This window comes from Centroberyx affinis, unplaced genomic scaffold (assembly GCF_046629955.1).
Source record: "Centroberyx affinis isolate AG114_WGS23_722 - 3 ecotype Tasmania unplaced genomic scaffold, CSIRO-AGI_Caff_v1 ptg002173l_1, whole genome shotgun sequence".
Lineage (NCBI taxonomy): Eukaryota > Metazoa > Chordata > Actinopteri > Beryciformes > Berycidae > Centroberyx > Centroberyx affinis.
In genome coordinates, this window is record NW_027280482.1 from 3,373 (window position 1) to 26,982 (window position 23,610).

The 23,610-nt window shown below is 43.4% G+C and overlaps 1 protein-coding gene and 1 pseudogene across 1 annotated transcript; one reads left to right on the plus strand and one right to left on the minus strand.

Annotated features, from left to right (window-relative positions):
- Window positions 1-263: 263 nt before the first annotated feature.
- Window positions 264-1,221, minus strand: LOC139654938 (P2Y purinoceptor 14-like; annotated as a pseudogene).
- Window positions 1,222-7,526: 6,305 nt separating this feature from the next.
- Window positions 7,527-22,542, plus strand: LOC139654937 (scavenger receptor cysteine-rich type 1 protein M160-like). The gene is made up of 14 exons (XM_071532212.1): window positions 7,527-7,581; window positions 8,665-8,967; window positions 13,814-14,119; window positions 14,213-14,515; window positions 15,898-16,203; window positions 16,299-16,601; window positions 18,231-18,536; window positions 18,632-18,928; window positions 20,578-20,883; window positions 20,979-21,275; window positions 21,541-21,627; window positions 21,712-21,870; window positions 22,230-22,303; window positions 22,423-22,542. The coding sequence occupies exons 1-14, from the start codon at window positions 7,527-7,529 to the stop codon at window positions 22,540-22,542; spliced, it is 3,222 nt and encodes a 1,073-aa protein (XP_071388313.1).
- Window positions 22,543-23,610: the final 1,068 nt, after the last annotated feature.

Consider the following 23,610-nt stretch of genomic DNA (forward strand, 5'->3'; position numbering starts at 1 on the left):
CCTTCCTTCTCCTCCTCCTCCTCTTGTCCTTTCCTCTCTCCTTCTACTGTCCTTTCCTTCCCTCTCTTCCTCTCCTCTCCCCTTGCTCCTCCTCCTCCTCCGCTTGTCCTTTCCTCTCTCCTTCTACTGTCCTTTCCTTCCCTCTCTTCCTCTCCTCTCTCCTTTTGTCTCCTCTCATCCCTCCTTCCTCTCCTCTCCCCTTCCTTCTCCTCTTTTCTCCTCCTCTTGTCCTTTCCTTTCCTTCCCTCCCTCCCTCTCTCCTCCTACATGTTACTGAGGCTCTGTGCGGTGGTCAGTGAGCGCCTCCTCTCTCCTCCGGACAGTTTCCGGAGCAGCGACTCCCTGAAGGTGCGGCACATCAGGAAGTAGATGACGGGGTCGAGGCAGACGTTGAGCGCCGACAGGAAGAGCGTCGCCTCCTTCAGCTGGAACAGCAGGAAGCGGCTGTCCTCGCCGAAGCCCGACGCCGGCATCTGGCTGAGGGTGTACGGCACGCGGCAGGCGTGGTACGGCACGAAGCAGACGAAGAACACCGCCAGGATGCTGAAGATGCTGCGGTTGGACTTGCGGCGGACGTCGCCGCCGTCCCGCCGCACCCGGCGGTAGGAGCGGTACACCCGGCGGGCGATGGAGGCGTAGCAGAAGGCGAGGAGCAGCGGCGTCGCCCAGAACAGAGCCACGCTGAACGGGGTGGACAGTCAGCACGGCGTCGGGCAGGACGCACAGCAGCAGCGGGCTCCAGGTCAGCAGCGCCAGCGGCCGAGCAAAGCCCACGCTCCTCAGGAGGTGCAGCGAGGGCGAGCGGCCCAGAGACGAGGCGCAGGAGGGCGAGGAGGAGGAGGAGAAGCACACGATCTTGAAGTAGCGCTCCAGGCTGATCAGCCCCATGAACAGGATGCCCACGTACATGGAGGAGTAGAAGAGCACGGCGGTGTAGCGGCACACGGCGGCGTGCGGCCGCCAGCCGCCCGGGCCGAGCTCGCCCGCCACCCTGAAGGGGAAGGAGGCGAGCATCAGCAGGTCGGCCACCACCACGTTCTTCAGGTAGACCACCAGGCCCGAGTCGTTCGGCACCCGGAAGAAGATCCAGGCGGCCGGGCCGTTCAGGGACACGCCCACCACGCAGATCAGCAGGTAGAGCGCCGGCAGCACCTGGCGCGTGAAGACGCTGCTGAAGTCTGATTGGTCGGTGGCCAGACGGGTGGAGTTGAACTGATCCATCCCTGGAAACAGACAGAAACACTGTTTACACTCTGGCTTCTGCACAAATGGGCTTTTACAAGCAATGAAGACAATATTTTACATTTCTATAGTGTTTGTAGATGTAGTCCAGATTTTCCCTGCAAGCTGCAGCGTCTCCTCAGCGTAAACAGGAAGTGATGCGGCAGCGGAGCAGAGCGTGTCATCAACACGAACTGCAGATTCTCTCCATTTGTCCAAATTAAATCTCAACCCTCACATCAAGAAAATTCAAGTAGAAATGCTCTGAAAACCAGTGGCATTAGCTCGTCCCTCTGGCAGATGTTTGTTGATATTTGTTAGGAAAATATGTTTTTTCACACTGAATACAAGATTAAACATGAAAACGATAAGATCAAATGCAGTGTGGGGAAAACTGAACCATGGTTTCCTGTGATGATAGTATGATGAAGTGTGAAGACCAGACAGCGTCGCCCAGGCAACAGTCAGATTACTCTGATAAAAGGTTTGCGGCGGTGATGCTGGAAGCTGACAGCTGTCCGGTAAGTTTGGCTCGTCAACAAACACTTTGTTGGCAGTGAAAATGAACATCAATGGAGGATCTTGGAGGATTTTCAGTATGTGGAAGTTTTCAGTGAATTAAAAAATCATCTGAACACTAGAAAGGCCGAGGGGTTTTGGATGGGCAATAGGCCGTCAAAAGAAGAGGGTAAAATAGTTAGAATTACTATTTCCTTGTGTGAAAGTATGTCTAGGGAAATTCATTGAGGGACATTTTGAAAGCTGAGATATTTCAGTTCTAAAATTCAAAACCAGCTCTCATCTGAGGGCGGCTCTGCATTTCTCGTGTTTAGTCGTCCTCACAATTCAAACAGTTACCTCTCGCTGCCATGTGGGTCTCTTAGTCTCAAAAATCCCTCTTAAACAAGTATTATCTGATATCTCATATAATTCATGAATTACACCCCAACCTCTGCGTTTCATGAAGCACATTCATAGAGGATGAAATTAATTCAAATTACCAGAGGCCCTAGATACAGCTGTATACAGTCAAGACAGACTTGTGAAAAGATTTTAAAGAGTCTATCGTTCATCTTCATGAGTGTTTGTACTGACTGGCTGTGACGGTCCGAACCTCCACCAACTTTACCACACAGGAGAGGAGAGAGGAGACGGTCTGGTGGTTTTGGTCCGACCCAGGTCTGGATAAGACTGTCAGCTAAATGCTAAACACATCTACAAAACTGATTTGTGTGTTGCTTTATTTTGTTATTATTCATTTTGTTACTTATCACTTCTATCCTGTAAACATCTTGTGTAACTTCAACCTTCTCATTTTTTTAGTTGAAGATTTTGCTTGAATTAAAAGTTTATACAGCTGAATTTTATATTTTCTCTGTTTTGATTTTTGTTGTTTGAAACTCAAAAAAACTGAATAAAGACAAAAAGTGGTTGAGGAAAACAAAGTGTCCGTCCTGCTGAGTGTGTTCCAGCCTTTCTGCAGTGGAGGAAGTCAGTCTGTGTGTCTTTACAGCTCTGCCTTCTGATTCTCATTGGTTTCAATGCAGCACAGCCATGTTTTTACAGTTTGGTGAGCCAGACTCTGAAAGTTAAAGATATGAACTTTATCAAAAGAGCGCTGCACTTCAAACAGGCTGTCAGCAGTCTCCTACAAACAGCAGGAGCCGCTACGCTTTCAACAGCATCTGTTGACACCTAATGCTCTGTTCTATTCTATTCTATTCTATTCTATTCTATTCTATTCTATTCTCTTGACCTGCTGAATGCTGCTAGATGAAAATGATGCTCAGTGGATTCAGGTGTTGAGAATTGTGAGAAAACAGCTCCATCTGTTGGCCATAGAGACACACAGTAGAGCTGAATATATTGCTGTATATCACTGAATATAACTGTATTACTGAACTGTATATATTACTGTGTTGAAGCAGAGTTGTGATGCAGCCGTTTCGTTTTGGTGACAAAGTGTGGGACTTAACATGGAGTGTTTGATGATCTAACTCAGTGATTCTCAACCTTTTTCATATAAAGGACCCCTAATTTAGTCCACATTAGAGCCACGGACCCCCATTTAATGAGATTTTGTCTCTCGGACCCAAGTCTGAGAATATATTTATCATTGGATATGATTTTCTCCAGAATCCCATGACTATCTGTATTGTAGGTAGAGAGATAACAGAGAAACTATGATCAAAACAGTCATTCTTCCACATTTTCTAATTGTGTTAACTTCTTATAAATGAAATAATGGTGAAGTTTAACAATTCATCAATTTCCTGGGGATCCCCTGGAACCCCCTCAGGGACCCCTGGTGATCCCCGGACCCCATGTTGAGAACCACTGATCTAACTGATCTGAATCGTTTTGCCCTTTCAGCACTTGAAGATTTTATTTGAATGAAACAAGAATTACAGTGAGTTATGTGAGATTTTTGACAAGATGATGATGATTAATATTAATATTGCTGTTGATGTTAAAAACAACAAATGTTGCTCAGCGGGAAAGCAGGAAATAAGAGACGTAAATGGAATGATTTCTCTTATCTTCTCTTTTCTGTTTTCTTCTCTTCTGTTCTGTTATCTCTTTTCTCCTCTTCTCATCTTGTTTCTTCTCTCCTCTCCTCTCCTCTCCTCTTCTCTTCTCTTCTCTTCTCTTCTCTTCTCTTCTCTTCTCTTCTCTTCTCTTCTCTTCTCTCCTCTCCTCTCCTCTCCTCTCCTCTCCTCTTCTCTTTTCTTCTCTTCTCTTCTCTTCTCTTCTCTTCTCTTCTCTTCTCTCCTCTTCTCTTCTCTTCTCTTGTCTTCTCTTCTCCTGACCTGCTGAATGCTGCTTGCTGAAAGAGAAGCTCAGTGGACTCAGGTGCTGAGAAATGAGGAAACGGCGCCACCTGCTGGTCTTAGAGACACAGTAGAGAGCTGAGATGGTGACTGAGTACAAGTACGAGTACTTCATCTGGAGTACTTGTTGATACAGAGTACTGATCTAATTCTGACCTGATGTTCTTTCCTCTTTGCACTTTGAGATCTGCTGTAAATGAACAGTGAGTTACAGTGAGTTATTCTGATCATTATTGTTGTTAGAAACAGCAGGACTTCAGAAAACATCACTCACCAGGCCAACAAAGTCAGTGGAAGGGTGGGGGGTCAGATCAACTCACACATAACTAACTGGAGCTGTGGTTCTCTAAATCAAACTGAATGATGGACAGTGGACTTTAGATGTTGGAGACATCATGAAGCTACAGGAAGTCACTGTGGTTACTGCTAGCAGCTTCCTGTCATTACAGATATTAGAGAGAAACATGAACCTGATGAGGAGATAAAGGATAGAGAGGAAACAACACATCTGATGAGCAGATGAGAACTGAGTGTCAAACATAAAGACCCAGAAGACCAAGAGACACCAAGTTAAGACGACACATTGACAGGCTGGTTCAGACCGACAGGCTGGTTCAGACTCCTGACTGACTGGATATGGATCCCACACTGATGCTGTTCATGTTGCTCTGCAGCTCAGGTAGGACTCTGATTTAATGATGATGTGTGAAAGGCTCTGAGGCAGATATCTGGGAGAACCAGGCTGCTATGGAAGATCTGTGGACGTTAAACTGGTCCAACTAAACTGTTAGAGAGGCTGTGTGAGTGTGTGTGTGTGTGTGTGTGTGTGTGTGTGTGTGTGTGTGTGTGTGTGTGTGTGTGCGTGCGTGCGTGCGTGCGTGCGTGTGGGTGTGTGTGTGTGTGATAGATTCTGTGTTTAGAGCTCAGTTTCTGTGTCAAGCCAGAATACCAGAATATAAAAAATAGGATTTCAGCGTACAATTTTCAAAATAAAACCATTATTGATGAACATACAATATTTTTGCGTAATATAATATACCAAAGTGAAAATATAGGATATATATGAGGGGGGTTCAATAATTAATAAATATACAGTTGATGTTATTTCCCAGAATGTTCTGTACACCCCAATAGTTATTATTTTTTTCCAAAAAAGTGACACATTGAAAGGAAAGTCACCCACAGAACTTCCTGTCTTCTGGTCTCCTCTGGCTGGCTGTTCTTGTTGGCAAGAGGCTGTTGAGTAATTGATATGGAAATGTGATAAATGATTCTCGTTTGATAAAACCTTGTGGTTTCAGACTAGCTGATGTCATCAACAGTTTCAAATGTAAAGTGAAGTTACACATTAATGCTTAATTCTACAACAATTGATTCATGTTGTTTTGATAGCAGGTAAAACTCTAACAGTGTTTTCTATCTGTGGTAATGTCTTGGTCAAGAGAGTTACTGCATAAAAGACTTAATGTCAAAGTATGTGATGCTGCAGCGCTGCTTTGACCCAAGTATTGTTATTACTGCAGGTTTCACTATTATCACAAGTGATGTTAAAGGAATAACCTGATTGTGTCTGACCTTTGACCTGCACAGTGTGAGAAAATACAAAATATCTTTACAAGCCCAAATACATGGAGAGATTGAGCAGGAAAGTAGGTTGTTAACCAGTTTATGTTACTGTGATTATGACCTTATAATCAGATAAAGGCTTTTACATGACATGTCAATAGTCAAAGTGCTTTAATCGGGTTAAGATGAAATTATTAGTGTGAATGTAAACACACTTACTGCCACAACATTGTAATTTAGTTAGCTGAGGAGTGTGTTTGAGTTTTGTATTGTGAAATGTGTGTTTTGTAGTGTAGTGAGTGTTTGTGTGTTTGTGTGTTTGTGTGTTTGGTGTTGAGTGTTTCCCTGCTGACTGCTGTAGTGACACCTGAGTTTCCCTCTGGATTTAATTCAATATATTTCATCTCATCATTTATATTTAATGAGTCAAATTATGCACATTGATTTACAGTGACCTTGTCAACATGAATCACAGCTGAGTTCAGTCAGAGACTTACGTCAAAGGAGTTTGGACCATTACAGCACTAATGGTTATACAGTTGTATTTGGCGGAAAAGGCTCTGCTCTTGAGGAAGCTCCCCAATGAATCCAAGCAGCATGCGAGAGATTCTGCAGGGAGCGCAATAATAAACCCCCCAAGGCATAGTAGACAAATCATTAATAATATGAACCAACATAAAACCAGATATAATTCAGAGATAGCTTGCACAGCATCCTGGGAACAGATAATACAGGAGGAGGTTGGGGTGGTGGAAGGACAGACTGATCTCACAGAAAAACGTGAAATGAACACATGTTAACAGAGAATTACGTGTTGGTGGAACGTAAAGTGTTAAATTTACGTGTTCCCAGCACGATACGGTTCTGTGAGGGAGACACGACTATAAACAGGAAGTACTGTGATATTGAAGTAGGCTAGTCATGGTGTTGTGGTCGGGGTGGTGGATGGGCGAATATGTTTGCCTTTGATGTTGGCGACCAGGGTTTGATTCCCAGCGTTCCCATAGGACATGCAACTGTAAGTCACATTTTTTTAAATTTTTAACAAACGCTTTTCTTATTTAACCATGACCAAACCATTTCCCTAACCTTAACCAAACTTGTTTTAGTTGCCTAAATGTAATGGTTAACCGACCTTTGGGACATAATTCAGTTTGTGGTGGAGACACGTTTTTTTCCCATAATACGTGTCCACAACACGTAAATCGCCGTTTTAGAGTTCGTGTTCATTTCACGTATTTTTGTGAGATCACGTTGCGGAAGGAATTGCGTCGACTTTGGTCAACAGCAGCAGTGGCATGAATGCAGCAGTGTGAGCTGGCAGATTATAAAGACCGCCTCATTGACTTGTTTGAATGTGATTGGTGATGAGAGTCAGCTTGGATTGGACAGCTGATAGCCAATCAGCTGATAGCGTGCACAACTTCAGTGTTCTGCCTGAACTAACGCGATGCTCCATTTCAGTCCATAATCTCTGTGCTTTGTAATTGAGATCCTCCAGTGCTCCTTGAGTGTTTAGTTTGTCCACGGCTCTGATTTCAGTTCAAGTTCATTTATTTCTATAACCTTCATCACAAACCTGTCTCAAAGGACTTTACAGAGAAAGAGCCAACCCAGATCTAACTGATCAACAGATTTAACAATCAATCATAGAACAAAATGATGTAACACAAACTTATGGAAGCAAAACAAAGCACAAGACACACAATAGCAAGTTAGAGCAAGACACAGCAAGCCCACCTATTGTACATATCCTAACCTACCCAGCACCACCAGCCTTAGACCCTCGAAGCAAACAAGGAGAAACTCCCAAGAAAACCTTATTAGGAAAAACTGTTAGAAACCTCGGGCGGGCCGAGTCACAGAGGGACGGCTGAGTGTGCAACAGGTGCCGGGACAAACAGGGGAATGGACGGTGACATGGACAATGACCAGGGACCTGCAGAGAGCTCTTCAGGGGCAGGTGCTCAAATAAAAAAAGGGGCATCACAGTGTCAAACAGTCTGTGGAATAATCTCTGTGTCTTCATAGTGCAGCAATGCGGTGTTGTTATCGCCCTTTACTTTACTCATCTGTTATATTTGCTTCCATCTCTTGTCTTTCTGTCTCACTGTCCTCTTCTTTCTCCCCCTCATCTCTCTGCATTTCTGTCTGCCTGTGCTAAATATTAAATAAAACAAAGAAACAAAACTTATCTTAGTAATTAATCCTCTACTATCTTATTCTATTATTATATTTCTATCATAATAGTACAAGCTGTAAACAAAATGTAACATCTTCATTGGATAATTTTTATGATAAAGTCACTGAATCAATGTTTGTCCTTGCATGATAAATATGAAGTTAAGTTAGCTTGCCCTACCACCATCTGACTCTCAAGTCTGCCTGTTGTCTTGAGTCCCTCCAGCTGCCTGCTGGTTTACTTTCTCTTTTACTTTTGCCCTTCTTGCTTTCGAGGGCATCTTGCAGCCACTATATAATATGTAAAATGAAAAAATAATGTTAGCAACCAAGATAATCTGGGCTACTGGGCTAAGGAAGTCAACATGGGCAGCAGCATCAAGCTAGCTAGCAATAGTCAATTCAGGCCAAGTTTCAGTTAGCTACATTGATATATTGACAGCCTACTTGCTAATAAATAATTGCAGGATATGTGATATACTGCCAGGTTCAAGTAATGGCTGCAACTAGTCACATATTAATTTATTTATTTATTGATAGATAGCAGCTCTGTCTACAGCTTTCAGGTTCCCTGGTGTTTAATCCCCCCCCCCCCCCCCCCCCCCCAGCGCACGTGCCTGACAATGACAATGACATGAGAAAACAAATCATCAAATCATGATACTCATTTATTTTCTGCTTTTTCTGCTCAGGACTCCAGGCTGAAGAAACACACAAGTCAACAGGTAAATAGAGGAAAGAAATAGAAATTGAGAATTAAAAAAAAGAGAAACAGCTGTCTGATTTGGTTTGATTTTCTTTTTTAAATCAAAGTAAGTTTACTTTTTTTTTTTTTTTAACTAATTAGTCTCTTGTCTCTGTTCAGTGCCTGATGATGTCCGGTTGGTGGGAGGAGCCAGCCGCTGTGCTGGTGGACTGGAGATTAAACACCAGGGAGACTGGAGACCAGTGTATGACTGGAGCTCTGACTGGAACCTGAAGTCAGCAGCTGTAGTGTGTAGACGGCTGGACTGTGGCTCTGCTGTTTCAACAGAAAGGAGAAAGGATTCCTCACTAAGATCTGTATGGAGGATCAGGTCTTCCTGTCTTCAGTCTGGGTCTACACTGAGCAAGTGTGTATCAACAGAGTCTTTTTCTTCCCCTCTCAGCCTGCAGATCACCTGCTCAGGTAACACCATCAATGACATCAACTATGACAGTAATGTTTCCAGTCTCTTCCTTCCTCTGTCACAGTGACAGTCAGTGGTTTACATTGGACTGAACTGTAAAGTTATCCAGGACAATGGCATCCTAAAGGGAAGAGAAGTGGGCTTGTTGCTGGAAGCTCACTGGTTCAAATCCCCCTCTTTTACTGTGGTGCCCTTCAGCAAGGCAGCTCCCCCCTAACTGCTATAGTGGAGCTGTTAACATAATAATGTATTACGTTAGTCAAGGCAGCAGTTTGTCTCTGAGCTTTTTCATGTATTTGAGATAATGGAGACAGGAAAAAAATATTCTGGTATTATCCTAATAATAACAAATAAGAACTGAATCTAGATCAATATTGCAACTTGACTTTCTCTCTACCTGTCTCTGTTCGTCTGTCTGTCTGTCTGTCTGTCTGTCTGTCTGTCTGTCTTTTTCTCTTTCTGTCTCTCTTCCTCTCAATTTAATTCAAAATATGCTTCATTGTCATCACATTAAAATCCCCTCCCCCTTGTATCAGTGTGTGTGTGTGTGTGTGTGTGTGTGTCAGTGTAGACTCTGGGTTGCTGCATACTCAGCTCCCATACCCAGACTCTTCACCACACAGTGAGTGTGTATTTGTAAGTAATTAATGTTTGTGTAGAAACAATAAAGTAAATATAACATACAAACATATAATAAAATGGGATTAGTGAGAGAACCGAGCAAAGCAAACAGCCTGGGCAAAATAAAAAGACTGGAGAGCAGGCAGGACAGACCGCTGCCAGAGTGGCAGAGGCTGTTTTAGTGGAGGAGGAAGATGTGACGCTAGATGACAATCTTATGAAAATGTCTGTTAAAAGGAAACCTAAAGAAAGCAGCCAAAACAGTTCAAAAGCAAAAAAAAGCTTCTAAAGAAACGAAGCTCCCATCCTCTTTACCGGAGGAGAACACAGATGACAGTGACAGTGATGCAGATTCTGCCTCCGCCTCTCAGGTGCAGGCTGATTCAGAGAGCAGCTGCTCTCTCATTAAGATTAGGAAGTTCCTACAAGCCACCAAGCTGTGAGGGCAGTGAAGGTGGAGAGCTTCTTTCCACACCTGAAACTGTTTGTTGGTTCAGTCAGGTGTGTCGTGAAAAATGCAGGAGGTTTGAGAAAGCTTTACTGAGCAAGAGATTTTCCGCCTGAAATTTATGCCAGATTCTTATGATGTGGAAGAAATAGTTGCTGGTCGATTGCTGAAAATTAAAGCACAATATGAGAATGTCACAATGGTTTTTATAAATGTTTATGCTCCAGTTCTTGGTGCTGAAAGACGGTGTTTTACTGATGTAATACAATTCATAGTTGTAATAGGGAGGAATATTTATTTCTGGGAGGTGATTGTAATTGTACAGAAAATGATAAATTAGACGGGAACCATCAGGAACCACATCCTGCTTCACGGAGTCGGCTTCAACGTTTAGTTGAATCAAATGAACTGAGCGATGTGTGGAGAAGTTTTCACAGAAACCAGAGGCAGTATACCTGGACACACTCAAAGGATAATGTGCTCTCTATGGCCAGGCTTGATCGCTTTTATTGTTTTAAACATCACTTCAGTGTCTTTAGAGGATGTCATTTGAACCCAGTTGGTTTTTCTGATCATTTCCTTTTTCAGTGTTTCTATGAAGAGTGTGTTCTATGAAAAAGTCCTTTTTGGCATTTTAATACAGTTCTTTTACATAATACATAATACATAATACAATAATTTTAAAACGTTTTTTTGGAATGAGTACAGAAATAGAAAGGCTGATTTTAGTTGTTTACAACAATGGTGGGATATTGGGAAGTGTCAGATAAAGCAGTTTTGTCAGCAGTGCACTCGCAATGTCACAAAGGACTTAGTCAGATCTGTGAGAGATCTAGAGAGTGAAGTGGTGGAACTCCAGGGTCCAGCAGAGTCCACAGGAGATCGAGGCCATATTGAGGCTCTCAAATCTAAGAAGTCTGCTTTGGTGAACCTGCTGGGTATTACAGCACAGGGGGCGCTGGTACGCTCACGGTTTTTGAATGCCACCCAAATGGATGCCTCATCTCACTTTTTCTTTAGTCTAGAGCACAAGAATGGCCAAAGAAAGATCATTCACTCACTGTGTTCGAACACTGGTCTGTTGCTGTCAGAATCTTCTGAGATTCGTTAGTATGCAGCAGAGTTTTATGGTGATCTCTACCAGAGCGAGCATAAAGAGGATCCAGAGCTCGCACAAACAATCTATGACGGTCTACCAAAGATTGACGAGGACTCTAATGCAGAGCTTGAGTCACAACTGTCTCCTGATGAACTGTGCGCTGCTGTGCAAAGTCTGCAGAGTGGCAAGGCGCCAGGTGTTGATGGTCTACCTGTAGACTTTTAGTCTTTCTGGAGAGAGATCGGTGAAGACTTGTTGTCTGTTCTGAGAGACAGTTTGACTAAAGGGCGCTTGCCACTGAGTTTCAGGAGGGCCGTCCTTACCCTCCTGTCTTAAAAAGGAGACTTGCAGCAGATAAAGAACTGGAGGCCGGCGTCTCTGCTCTGCACCGATTATAAGATCCTCTCTCAGGTGTCGGCCACTAGACTGAGAGAAGTGATGAACCAGGTCATTCATGTTGACCAGACCTGCTGTGTGCCCGGCAGGTTGATCACAGACAATATCACTCTAATTCTGGATGCTTTGGACGTCTCTAGTTCATTGGGGTTTGAAACTGGTCTCATTTTCATAGATCAGGAAAAGGCTTTTGACCGGGTTGAACACCAGTAATTATGGCAAACTCTACAAGCTTTCAGTTTCAACCCAGGTTTTATAGCTAAGATCCAGGCTCTGTACAGTGACATTGGGAGTGTACTTAAAGGGTAACTTCGGTATTTTTCACCTTCAATGTTGTCAGACACTTATAATAACAATCTGAGCCTGTCAGTGGTAAAACAAGCACTTTTAGTGGACGTACATTGACGGTGCGCATTTGCCCCATCGGATTACATTGCAGCCCGTTTCGCGGCTGCCGGCTGAAGCGATCTCGCTCAATACTGGACCAATTTCAAAAATTGTTGTCCCCATTAGTTACTTAGACACATGCAGTTGGGAAAATAGGGTCCAGGTTGAAAAATACCGAAGTTACCCTTTAAAATGAACGGTGGTTTGAGTGCTCCTTTTAAAGTTCAGAGGGGAGTCAGGCAGGTTGCCCTTTGTCTGGTATGTTGTATTCTCTGGCTATTGAGCCCCTGCTGCATAAACTCAACTTTTAAACTTTCTGCTTATGCTGATGATGTAATAATGTAATTTAATTTCGTCAGCAAAGGTTAACTGGGGTAAAAGCGAGGCACTGATGGTTGGAAAGGGGTCGTGTAGGATGCTCAGTTTACCTGGTGGGCTCACCTGGAAAAAAGCAGGATTTAAATATCTGGGAGTGTTTCTGGGGACTGAGTCTTTTGCAAATAAGAACTGGGAAAATGTTTTAGAGAAAGCTGAAGGACGTCTTAGCAAATGGAGATGGAGACGTGGACTGTTGAGAGTGTGGAGTATGTTCAGGAAGGAGAGACTGTAATGGTCTGACTCTCTGTACTGGCTTTTAAAGGAACCAGTGGTTTATGGAGGACGTTTAGTCACAAGCTGTGGGGTTGGACCCACAGTCTTAAAACTGTTCTGCATGGTGAAAATCGTCACACTGGGTGACGTAGTGGACTTGGCGGGGCCAAACCTGGACAATGCTGCTGCACTAGCGTCTCACCTGGGAGTGAGATCCACACGGCTCATTAGTCAGCTGCTGGACAACTGGAGATGTCAGCTTACAGAGAAGGAATGTTCTTTGTTAGCAGCATCCTGACAGTGAAGATCCTTTTCCATCACTGACTATTGCTCCTGATTTTAAAGATTGTGTGGGTCCTTTTTTAGAAATGGGGGATGCAGTTAATACAGACTTGGTGATGTAAAAGGTAAAACGATGTATAACATGATTGTGAAAATGTTGAATAAAACAAAACTGAATGGTCGAAGTGACACACCTTGGAGAGCTCACTTGAGCTTGAAAGAGGAGGTGAGACCAGTGTGGAGGGCATTATACAGCTTGTAACAGCTGGTGATCTGCAGTGGAGGATCCTGCATGGCATAGTGGCTGTCAGTGCTTTTATCTCTGTTTTAAACCCTAATGTCAAAGACAACTGTCCCTATTGTGTCCAGAGAGAAACTGTTTCATTGCTTTTCTGAATGTGCTCGACCTTCACCTCTGTTCCTTCTGTTAAACAGGATGTTTAAGTTGTTTGGAGAGTTTTTTTCTAAACAGTCTTTTATTCTTGGTTGTAAATACAGTCAAAACTCGAGGAATAAATGCAACTCTTGAACTTCATCTCAGGACAGGCAAAACTGGCTATTTATGTCAGTTGGAAAAAGAAAATTGAACAATCTTTAGACTTGATGAAGATTAGAGTGCAGAAGATTTGTTCATCAGGATGCTGAAGGCCAGAGTACAGGTTGATTTTAATTATTATAATGCTATGAAGGATCTGGATAAATTAATATATACTGTATCTGGTCTTATGGAGGTGTACTGTGCTCTGTTGAGGGGGAGGAGCTTATCTTTAGAGATGAATTGAACTGAGTTGAAGAAAGGCTTGTACTTGTTTTTGTTTGTTGGAAGTTGATTATTCTATTGTTACTGACCAATGAATGTATGAAATATTTTTTGTAACTTGCTAAATTGTTTTTAATCAAGAGCTGTTAAGATTCAAAACTCTCCCTCTCTCTCTCTCTCTCTCTCTCTCTCTCTCTCTCTCTCTCTCTCTCTCTCTCTCACACACTCTCTCTCTCCCTCTCTCTCTCTCTCTCTCTCCAGAGTCTGTGAGGCTGGTGAATGGGTCTAGTCTGTGCTCAGGCAGACTGGAGGTGAAGTCTAACCAGTCCTGGTCCTCAGTGTGTGAAGCTGACTTTGACCAGCAGGATGCAGAGGTGGTCTGTAGGGAGCTTGGCTGTGGGGCTCCTTCAGTCCTCCAGGGGGCGCTCTATGGAGAAGTGGAGGCTCCAATGTGGACCAAAGAGTTCCAGTGTGAAGGCAATGAGTCCGTTCTCCTGGACTGTGGAAGCTCAGGCTCAAGTAGAAACACCTGCTCACCTGGCAAAGCTGTTGGACTCACCTGCTCAGGTAGAAGAGGAGCTGCAGCTTGGATTTGGCTTCATTTCTGTTCTAATCAAAGTGACTTTACTTCTTTTACTAATTAGGCTCTTGTCTGTTCAGAGCCTGATGATGTCAGGTTGGTGGGAGGAGCCAGCCGCTGTGCTGGTGGACTGGAGATGAAACAACATGGAGACTGGAAACCAGTGTATGACTGGAACTCTGAGTGGAACCTGAAGTCAGCAGCTGTAGTGTGTAGACAGCTGGACTGTGGCTCTGCTGTTTCAACTGAAAGCAGAGAGGATTCCTCATCAAGATCTGTATGGAGTATCGATCCTTCCTGTCTTCAGTCTGGGTCTACACTGAGGGAGTGTGTACTAACAGAGTCTGACTCTTCCTCTCTCAGCCTGCAGATCACCTGCTCAGGTAACACCATCAGTGACATCAACTATGACAGTAATGTTTCCAGTCTCTTCCTTCCTCTGTCAGGGAGGCTTTCAGCGTGGAATCTTTTATTCTGGGGCCTGTGTATTCGCTCAGAAGGAAAAATGTGTGTACACTAATGAACTTTCTGTTTGGGCAGGCTAAGTTAGCCATTTGGCTAACATGCAGGAATAAGGTGAGAGGTGCTGGGCCGACTGATCCTGTGTTCAGGGGGATGGTCACAGCTCGCCTCAGGATTGAGTATATGTATTATGATAAATTACATTGAGGCTTTTAGGAGTGCTTGGGGGCTGGGGGCTGGGGGGTGGGGGAGAGGGGTGGGCAGTCTGCACCGTGGGGGAGGAGGGCCTGGAGATTTGTATTTGAATGTGAGTTGTCAGTTCGGCTCTGACAGGTTTATTGTGTTACAGGTGTTGTTGTTATTGTCATGGTTTTTATCCTTGTTGTTTTGTTTCCTGTGTGTGTGTGTGTGTGTGGGTGTGTCTGTGTGTGTGTGGGTGTGGTGGTGTACTAACTTGGCTAGCATACACTGATGTTAGGTTTTTCTTCTTATTTTAAGATAATGGTTCATTAAAGGAACATCAAAAGTCTCCCTCTCTCTCTCTCTCTCAATTCAATTCAATTCAATTAAATTCAAGGAGCTTTATTAGCATGACGTACATCTGCACATGTTGCCAAAGCATAGATTCAAACATAAATGAGACAGAAATAAAGTAAAATAAAATGAAATAAACTGCACATTAAATACATAGATTCATCACATAGAATATTTCTGGACAGCAACAACAATAACAGTGATGATTAAAAAAAAAGCAAAGTTAAAGAAGAGTTTACAGAGTTGATGTTTTTCTTAGAATATGGCATGACATCATCATGACATCATCATGACATCACATACTGAGCACTGAGTTCTACTGTTTCAACATTTTCTCCAAGCAGGAGACACATTTTTTCGTTGATACTGAGATCTTGAAAGTTCTCTATTCTTTCAGGGATTTTTGAAAAGTCTGTGTTCCTGATGTGTTCATACTTGGTCCAGGAGAGAAGGAAGAGTTCTTCACTTTCTATTTCTCCTGAGTCACAGTGCTCTCCCTCTGTCTCTCTCTCTCTCTCTCACTCTCTCTCTCTCTCTCTCTCTCTCTCTCTCACACACACACACACACACACACACACACACACACTCTCTCTCTCTCTCTCTCTCTCTCTGTCTCTCCCTCTCTCTCTCTCTCTCTGTCTCTCTCTCTCTCTCTCTCTTTCACTCTGTCTCTCCCTCTCTCTCTCTCTCTCTCCCCCCCTCTCTCTCTCTCTCTCACACTCTCTCTCTCTCTCTCTCTCTCTCTCTCTCTCTCTCTCTCTCTCCCCAGAGTCTGTGAGGCTGGTGAATGGGACTAGTCTGTGCTCAGGCAGACTGGAGGTGAAGTCTAACCAGTCCTGGTCCTCAGTGTGTGAAGCTGACTTTGACCAGCAGGATGCAGAGGTGGTCTGTAGGGAGCTTGGCTGTGGGGCTCCTTCAGTCCTCCAGGGGGTGCTCTATGGAGAAGTGGAGGCTCCAATGTGGACCAAAGAGTTCCAGTGTGAAGGCAATGAGTCCGTTCTCCTGGACTGTGGAAGCTCAGGCTCAGCTAGAAACACCTGCTCACCTGGCAAAGCTGTTGGACTCACCTGCTCAGGTAGAAGAGGAGCTGCAGCTTGGATTTGGCTTCATTTCTGTTCTAATCAAAGTGACTTTACTTCTTTTACTAATGACTGTCTTGTCTCTGTTCAGAGCCTGATGATGACAGGTTGGTGGGAGGAGCCAGCCGCTGTGCTGGTGGACTGGAGATGAAACAACATGGAGACTGGAAACCAGTGAATGACTGGAACTCTGACTGGAACCTGAAGTCAGCAGCTGTAGTGTGTAGACAGCTGGACTGTGGCTCTGCTGTTTCAACTGAAAGCAGAGAGGATTCCTCATCAAGATCTGTATGGAGTATCGATCCTTCCTGTCTTCAGTCTGGGTCTACACTGAGGGAGTGTGTATCACCATGGTCTGTCCTTTCCTCTCGCAGCCTGCAGATCACCTGCTCAGGTAACACCATCAATGACATCAACTATGACAGTAATGTTTCCAGTCTCTTCCTTCCTCTGTCACAGTGACAGTCAGTGGTTTACATTGGACTGAACTGTAAAGTTATCCAGGACAATGGCATCCTAAAGGGAAGAGAAGTGGGCTTGTTGCTGGAAGCTCACTGGTTCAAATCCCCCTCTTTTACTGTGGTGCCCTTCAGCAAGGCAGCTCCCCCCTAACTGCTATAGTGGAGCTGTTAAAGTCCCACTGAAACGGGAGTTAGAGCGTCTTTAGCTTCTGTACTGTGACGTATTTCCCAGTGAAACGGAATATTTGAGCAGTGTACAGTTACAAGAGGGATTTAAATAAAATCCTTCGCATTTGATTGGACCGCTAAACAGTGGGCGGGGCTTAGAGTTTCGCGTGATACAGAGCTACAGAGAGAAACAGAGCTACAGAGGACTGTTGGCTCCACACACCAGGTTGAAGAATGATTGATGGGTGGATGTCATGATATTATTGGTTGAAATTGGTTGGTTCATGCTTACGTAAGCACACAGCATATTTTGTTTTACAGGAAGAAAACATGATTGGATTTTGATATAAGAATACAAAGAAATTGATTTTTTTTTATTTCTTTGGCATATATTGTTAAATAGGTGCACAGTATGACCGGGGATGTGATCTAAAAGGGTTAAAAATGCATTTTTCATTTTATCTCGACTTTAACATAGTAATGTATTACGTTAGTCAAGGCAGCAGTTTGTCTCTGAGCTTTTTCATGTATTTTGGAAAACAATGGGAGTCTATGAGTTCAAACCTGCAGTAGAACAGACAGTAGGAGCTTCTGACTGTGGAAATACATCAGAGGATTTAGACTTTTCATGGGAGATCATGGAGACAGGAAAAATATATTCTGGTATTATCCTTTCAACAAATAAGAACTGAATCTAGATCAATATTGCAACTTGACTTTCTCTCTACCTGTCTCTGTTCGTCTGTCTGTCTGTCTGTCTGTTTGTTCACCTGTCTGTCTGTCTGTCTTTTTCTCTTTCTGTCTCTCTTCCTCTCAATTTAATTCAAAATATGCTTCATTGTCATCACATTAAAATCCCCTCCCCCTTGTATCAGTGTGTGTGTGTGTGTGTGTGTGTGTGTGTGTGTCAGTGTAGACTCTGGGTTGCTGCATACTCAGCTCCCATACCCAGACTCTTCACCACACAGTGAGTGTGTATTTGTAAGTAATTCATGTTTGTGTAGAAACAATAAAATAAATGTAACATACAAACATATAATAAAATGGGATTAGTGAGAGAACTGAGCAAAGCAAACATCCTGGGCAAAATAAAAAGACTGGAGAAATATGAGAATGTCAGAATGTTTTTTATAAATGTTTATGCTCCAGTTCTTGGCGCTGAAAGACTGCGTTTTATTTACTGTATATCATATGTAATTTACAGAGTCATACATATTTACAGTCAGTAGCTTTACAGTGTTATCATTTATTTTATTTTGTTTTATATTTATTGTTATTTTTATTTTTACATTTTTAATTATAAATGTATTAAAAACTGAAATATATTTTCCAGCTGTAAACATGGAGTCTCTCTCTCTCTCTCTCTCTCTCTCTCTCTCTCTCTCTCTCTCCAGAGTCTGTGAGGCTGGTGAATGGGACTAGTCTGTGCTCAGGCAGACTGGAGGTGAAGTCTAACCAGTCCTGGTCCTCAGTGTGTGAAGCTGACTTTGACCAGCAGGATGCAGAGGTGGTCTGTAGGGAGCTTGGCTGTGGGGCTCCTTCAGTCCTCCAGGGGGCGCTCTATGGAGAAGTGGAGGCTCCAATGTGGACCAAAGAGTTCCAGTGTGAAGGCAATGAGTCCGTTCTCCTGGACTGTGGAAGCTCAGGCTCAAGTAGAAACACCTGCTCACCTGGCAAAGCTGTTGGACTCACCTGCTCAGGTAGAAGAGGAGCTGCAGCTTGGATTTGGCTTAATTTCTGTTCTAATCAAAGTGACTTTACTTCTTTTACTAATGACTCTCTTGTCTCTGTTCAGAGCCTGATGATGTCAGGTTGGTGGGAGGAGCCAGCTGCTGTGCTGGTGGACTGGAGATTAAACAACATGGAGACTGGAAACCAGTGGATGACTGGAACTGGAACCTGAAGTCAGCAGCTGTAGTGTGTAGACAGCTGGACTGTGGCTCTGCTGTTTCAACAGGAAGGAGAGAGGATTCCTCAGAAAGATCTGTATGGGAGATTGAGTCTTCCTGTCGTCAGTCTGGGTCTACACTGAGGGAGTGTGTATCACCATGGTCTGCCTCTTCCTCTTCCAGCCTGCAGATCACCTGCTCAGGTAACACCATCAATGACATCAACTATGACAGTAATGTCTCCAGTCTCTTCCTTCCTCTGTCACAGTGACAGTCAGTGGTTTACATTGGACTGAACTGTAAAGTTATCCAGGACAATGGCATCCTAAAGGGAAGAGAAGTGGGCTTGTTGCTGGAAGCTCACTGGTTCAAATCCCCCTCTTTTACTGTGGTGCCCTTCAGCAAGGCAGCTCCCCCCTAACTGCTATAGTGGAGCTGTTAAAGTCCCACTGAAACGGAAGTTGGAGCGTCTTTAGCTTCTGTACTGTGACGTATTTCCCAGTGAAACGGAATATTTGAGCGGTGTACAGTTACAAGAGGGATTTAAATCAAATCCTTCGCATTTGATTGGACCGCTAAACAGTGGGCGGGGCTTAGAGTTTCGCGTGATACAGAGCTACAGAGAGAAATGGAGCTACAGAGGACTGTTGGCTCCACCCACCAGGTTGAAGAATGATTGATGGGTGGATGTCATGATATTATTGGTTGAAATTGGTTGGTTCATGCTTACGTAAGCACACGGCATATTTTGTTTTACAGGAAGAAAACATGATTGGATTTTGATATAAGAATACAAAGAAATTGATTTTTTTTTATTTCTTTGGCATATATTGTTAAATAGGTGCACAGTATGACCGGGGATGTGATCTAAAAGGGTTAAAAATGCATTTTTCATTTTATCTCGACTTTAACATAATAATGTATTACGTTAGTCAAGGCAGCAGTTTGTCTCTGAGCTTTTTCATGTATTTTGGAAAACAATGGGAGTCTATGAGTTCAAACCTGCAGTAGAACAGACAGTAGGAGCTTCTGACTGTGGAAATACATCAGAGGATTTAGACTTTTCATGGGAGATCATGGAGACAGGAAAAATATATTCTGGTATTATCCTTTCAACAAATAAGAACTGAATCTAGATCAATATTGCAACTTGACTTTCTCTCTACCTGTCTCTGTTCGTCTGTCTGTCTGTCTGTTCACCTGTCTGTCTGTCTGTCTGTCTGTCTTTTTCTCTTTCTGTCTCTCTTCCTCTCAATTTAATTCAAAATATGCTTCATTGTCATCACATTAAAATCCCCTCCCCCTTGTATCAGTGTGTGTGTGTGTGTGTGTGTGTGTGTGTGTGTGTGTGTGTGTGTGTGTGTCAGTGTAGACTCTGGGTTGCTGCATACTCAGCTCCCATACCCAGACTCTTCACCACACAGTGAGTGTGTATTTGTAAGTAATAAATGTTTGTGTAGAAACAATAAAATAAATGTAACATACAAACATATAATAAAATGGGATTAGTGAGAGATCTGAGCAAAGCAAACATCCTGGGCAAAATAAAAAGACTGGAGAAATATGAGAATGTCAGAATGTTTTTTATAAATGTTTATGCTCCAGTTCTTGGCGCTGAAAGACTGTGTTTTATTTACTGTATATCATATGTAATTTACAGAGTCATACATATTTACAGTCAGTAGCTTTACAGTGTTATCATTTATTTTTATTTTTTTTATATTTATTGTTATTTTTACATTTTTAATTATAAATGTATTAAAAACTGAAACATATTTTCCAGCTGTAAACATGGAGTCTCTCTCTCTCTCTCTCTCTCTCTCTCTCTCTCTCTCTCTCTCTCTCTCTCCAGAGTCTGTGAGGCTGGTGGATGGGACTAGTCTGTGCTCAGGCAGACTGGAGGTGAAGTCTAACCAGTCCTGGTCCTCAGTGTGTGAAGCTGACTTTGACCAGCAGGATGCAGAGGTGGTCTGTAGGGAGCTTGGCTGTGGGGCTCCTTCAGTCCTCCAGGGGGCGCTCTATGGAGAAGTGGAGGCTGCAGTGTGGACCAAAGAGTTCCAGTGTGAAGGCAGTGAGTCCGTTCTCCTGGACTGTGGAAGTTCAGGCTCAGCTAGAAACACCTGCTCACCTGGCAAAGCTGTTGGACTCACCTGCTCAGGTAGAAGAGGAGCTGCAGCTTGGATTTGGCTTCATTTCTGTTCTAATCAAAGTGACTTTACTTCTTTTACTAATTACTCTCTTGTCTCTGCTCAGAGCCTGATGATGTCAGGTTGGTGGGAGGAGCCAGCCGCTGTGCTGGTGGACTGGACCTGAAACAACATGGAGACTGGAAACCAGTGGAAGACTGGAGCTGGAACCTGAAGTCAGCAGCTGTAGTGTGTAGACAGCTGGACTGTGGCTCTGCTGTTTCAACAGGAAGCAGAGAGGATTCCTCAGAAAGATTTGTATGGAGGATCGATCCTTCCTGTCGTCAGTCTGGGTCTACACTGAGAGAGTGTGTACTAACAGAGTCTGAATATTCCTCTTCCAGCCTGGAGGTGATCTGCTCAGGTAACACTGAACAGTGACATCACATCCTCAGCTGCTTCCACAGTGACAGGCTGCTCTCTGACTCCTCTGTATTACATATGAATGCAGCAGTTCTCTGTCTTGTACGGTGGCTGCTAACAGACAAACCCTGTCGCCTTTCAACCATCAGCGTTCATCACTTTGACAAAACAGATGAGGAGAAAACAGTCAGTTTCTCACTGAGGAAGGAGGCATTAGGATATCAGTAACATGTATTCTCAAGTCTTCATCATCTATCTGTTTACAGATCTGCTGCTTCAGCCAATCATCTCCCTCTCTCCCTCCGTGGACGGGGTCTCCGAGGCCCAGCGGCAGGGGCTTCAGGTGTTCAGGGGCTCCAGCTTCACCATCAGCTGCTCCATCCAGCCACAGTACCCAGGAGGCTCCTTCCACCTCACCTCCACCGCCTCCAACACAGCACACAACCACACCCAGTCAGCTGTCAATCACTCTGCCCACTTCCTGTTTCCTGCTGCAGGCCACGCCCACCAAGGGATCTACAGCTGTGTTTATCACATCTATGTTTTCTCTCATAACTTCTCCTCTGAGAGCCAGCCCCTCTCTCTCACTGTCTCAGGTAACCTGAAGGAGAATCTGAAGCTGAATCCAACAGGAATATGTGACAGTGTTAACAATCCATTTTATCATTTCAACAAGACATGAGAGTTCATGAGAGAATCAGCAGCTTTACTTCATTCCTGAAAACTGACTTTCTGCAGATATGTGGCTTTTGTCCAACAACATCAATATAATCTTTAGAGTGGATCAGATTACCATATTCTCTAAGAACTGAATCAAGATGTTAAAGTGACCTTCATTTAGTGATTTTAAGGGTTTTAGGGCAACATGAACTTTATCTTTAATGGGAGCTGTTGTCCTCATGATGTCAGGTGATCTGATGTGATGATTCTGAATCTGTTTCAGCCTCTCCAACAGATCTCACCATCAGACTAGTTCTCCTGCTGCTGACTGTGGTGTTGGTGGTCACTGCCTTCTGTTTCTACTGCAAGGTACTGAACATCTTTATTCAGTAGAGGATTGGGTTAAATGAAGTGGTTAGACTGTAGATTTTTAGCTAGAAGAGAGGTGTGATCCAGTAACAGAGATGGCTGCTGTCATGTCTCTCCAGGCCACCAGGGGGCAGAAGCCAGGAAGAGAGGAGAACATCGAGCTGGATTATTATAACCTCGGTGGTTCCAGTGCTGAAGGCGGGCCGGGTGAAGAGGCAGGAGCCCAGGGAACAGAGTAGGATCTCCAAGGAGCTCATCTCGCTTCCAGATGGATCACTCAGCTTTCACACAGCCGTCCATCACCTTAGTGAAGGATTTTACAGACAGAGCTGTTCCCTTTGAAGTCAGACTGACATCACAGCAGGAAAAACAGGATCATTAAAAAGGAAGTCAGGACATTTTGCTGTAATGGACGTTCCCAAAACTCCCACTTTGTAATATGTGAAAACAAAGAGCGCCCCCTGTCTGTCATGTGGTAATGCAGGTGTTGAATGTCTGTCCATCAGTATCATTAAAATGCAGCCAATCAGCTGTCAGCAGTGAAGGCTCACAGCAAATCAGATCACAGTTATGAGTCCTTGATGTGAATATTCATGAGAACAGTCCCTGTCAAACTGAGAGTCTCTAGAGTGTAGCAAAGACAGAAATGAACAAAAACATACTTATGGCATAAATACTGTTTTAGAAATCGATGATAATTGTTTTGAGATTGTCATTGTGACTTTAATCCTTTTTTATTCAGTTTATCAGTTTTCCCATTAGTTCAGGTCCATTTATTGTCACAGTAATATCTACAATATGAGGTGTGGAAGAGGTGGAGAAAGCCTTCAGGGATTGTGAAGAAGAAAGAGACACAAGAGTCACACATTTATATTCATCAGGGTCCAATTCAGAAACTGAAGAAAACAACAACAGGAAACTATTAAATACTAATCTCTATAAAGAAATGAATAAAAAGTACAGAGCAAAACAAACATGTCAACAGTGCCAAATTGAAATATTGTTCCTATATAACAGTAATTCTCAACCTCAACCTTTTTCATATCAAGGACCCCTAATTTACTACACATCAGAGCCACGGATCCCCATTTGATGAGATTTTGTCTCTCAGACTCAAATCTGAGAATATTTTTATTGTTAGATATGATTTGGCCTGAATTCCATGACTATCTGTATTGTAGGTAGAGAAATAACAGAGAAACTATGATCAAAATAGTCATTCTTCTACATTCTCTAATTGTGTTAACTTCTTGTAAATGAAATAATAGCACAGTTTGGTGATTTTCCTGTTTTTTTGTCTCCTCTAT

Coding starts and splice junctions, on each gene's coding strand:
- LOC139654937 (XM_071532212.1), top strand. CDS start 7,527: ATGGACGGTGACATGGACAATGACCAGGGACCTGCAGAGAGCTCTTCA. Junction 16,204..16,298: donor TGTTGGACTCACCTGCTCAG/GTAGAAGAGGAG, acceptor GTCTCTGTTCAG/AGCCTGATGATGACAGGTTG. Junction 18,537..18,631: donor TGTTGGACTCACCTGCTCAG/GTAGAAGAGGAG, acceptor GTCTCTGTTCAG/AGCCTGATGATGTCAGGTTG.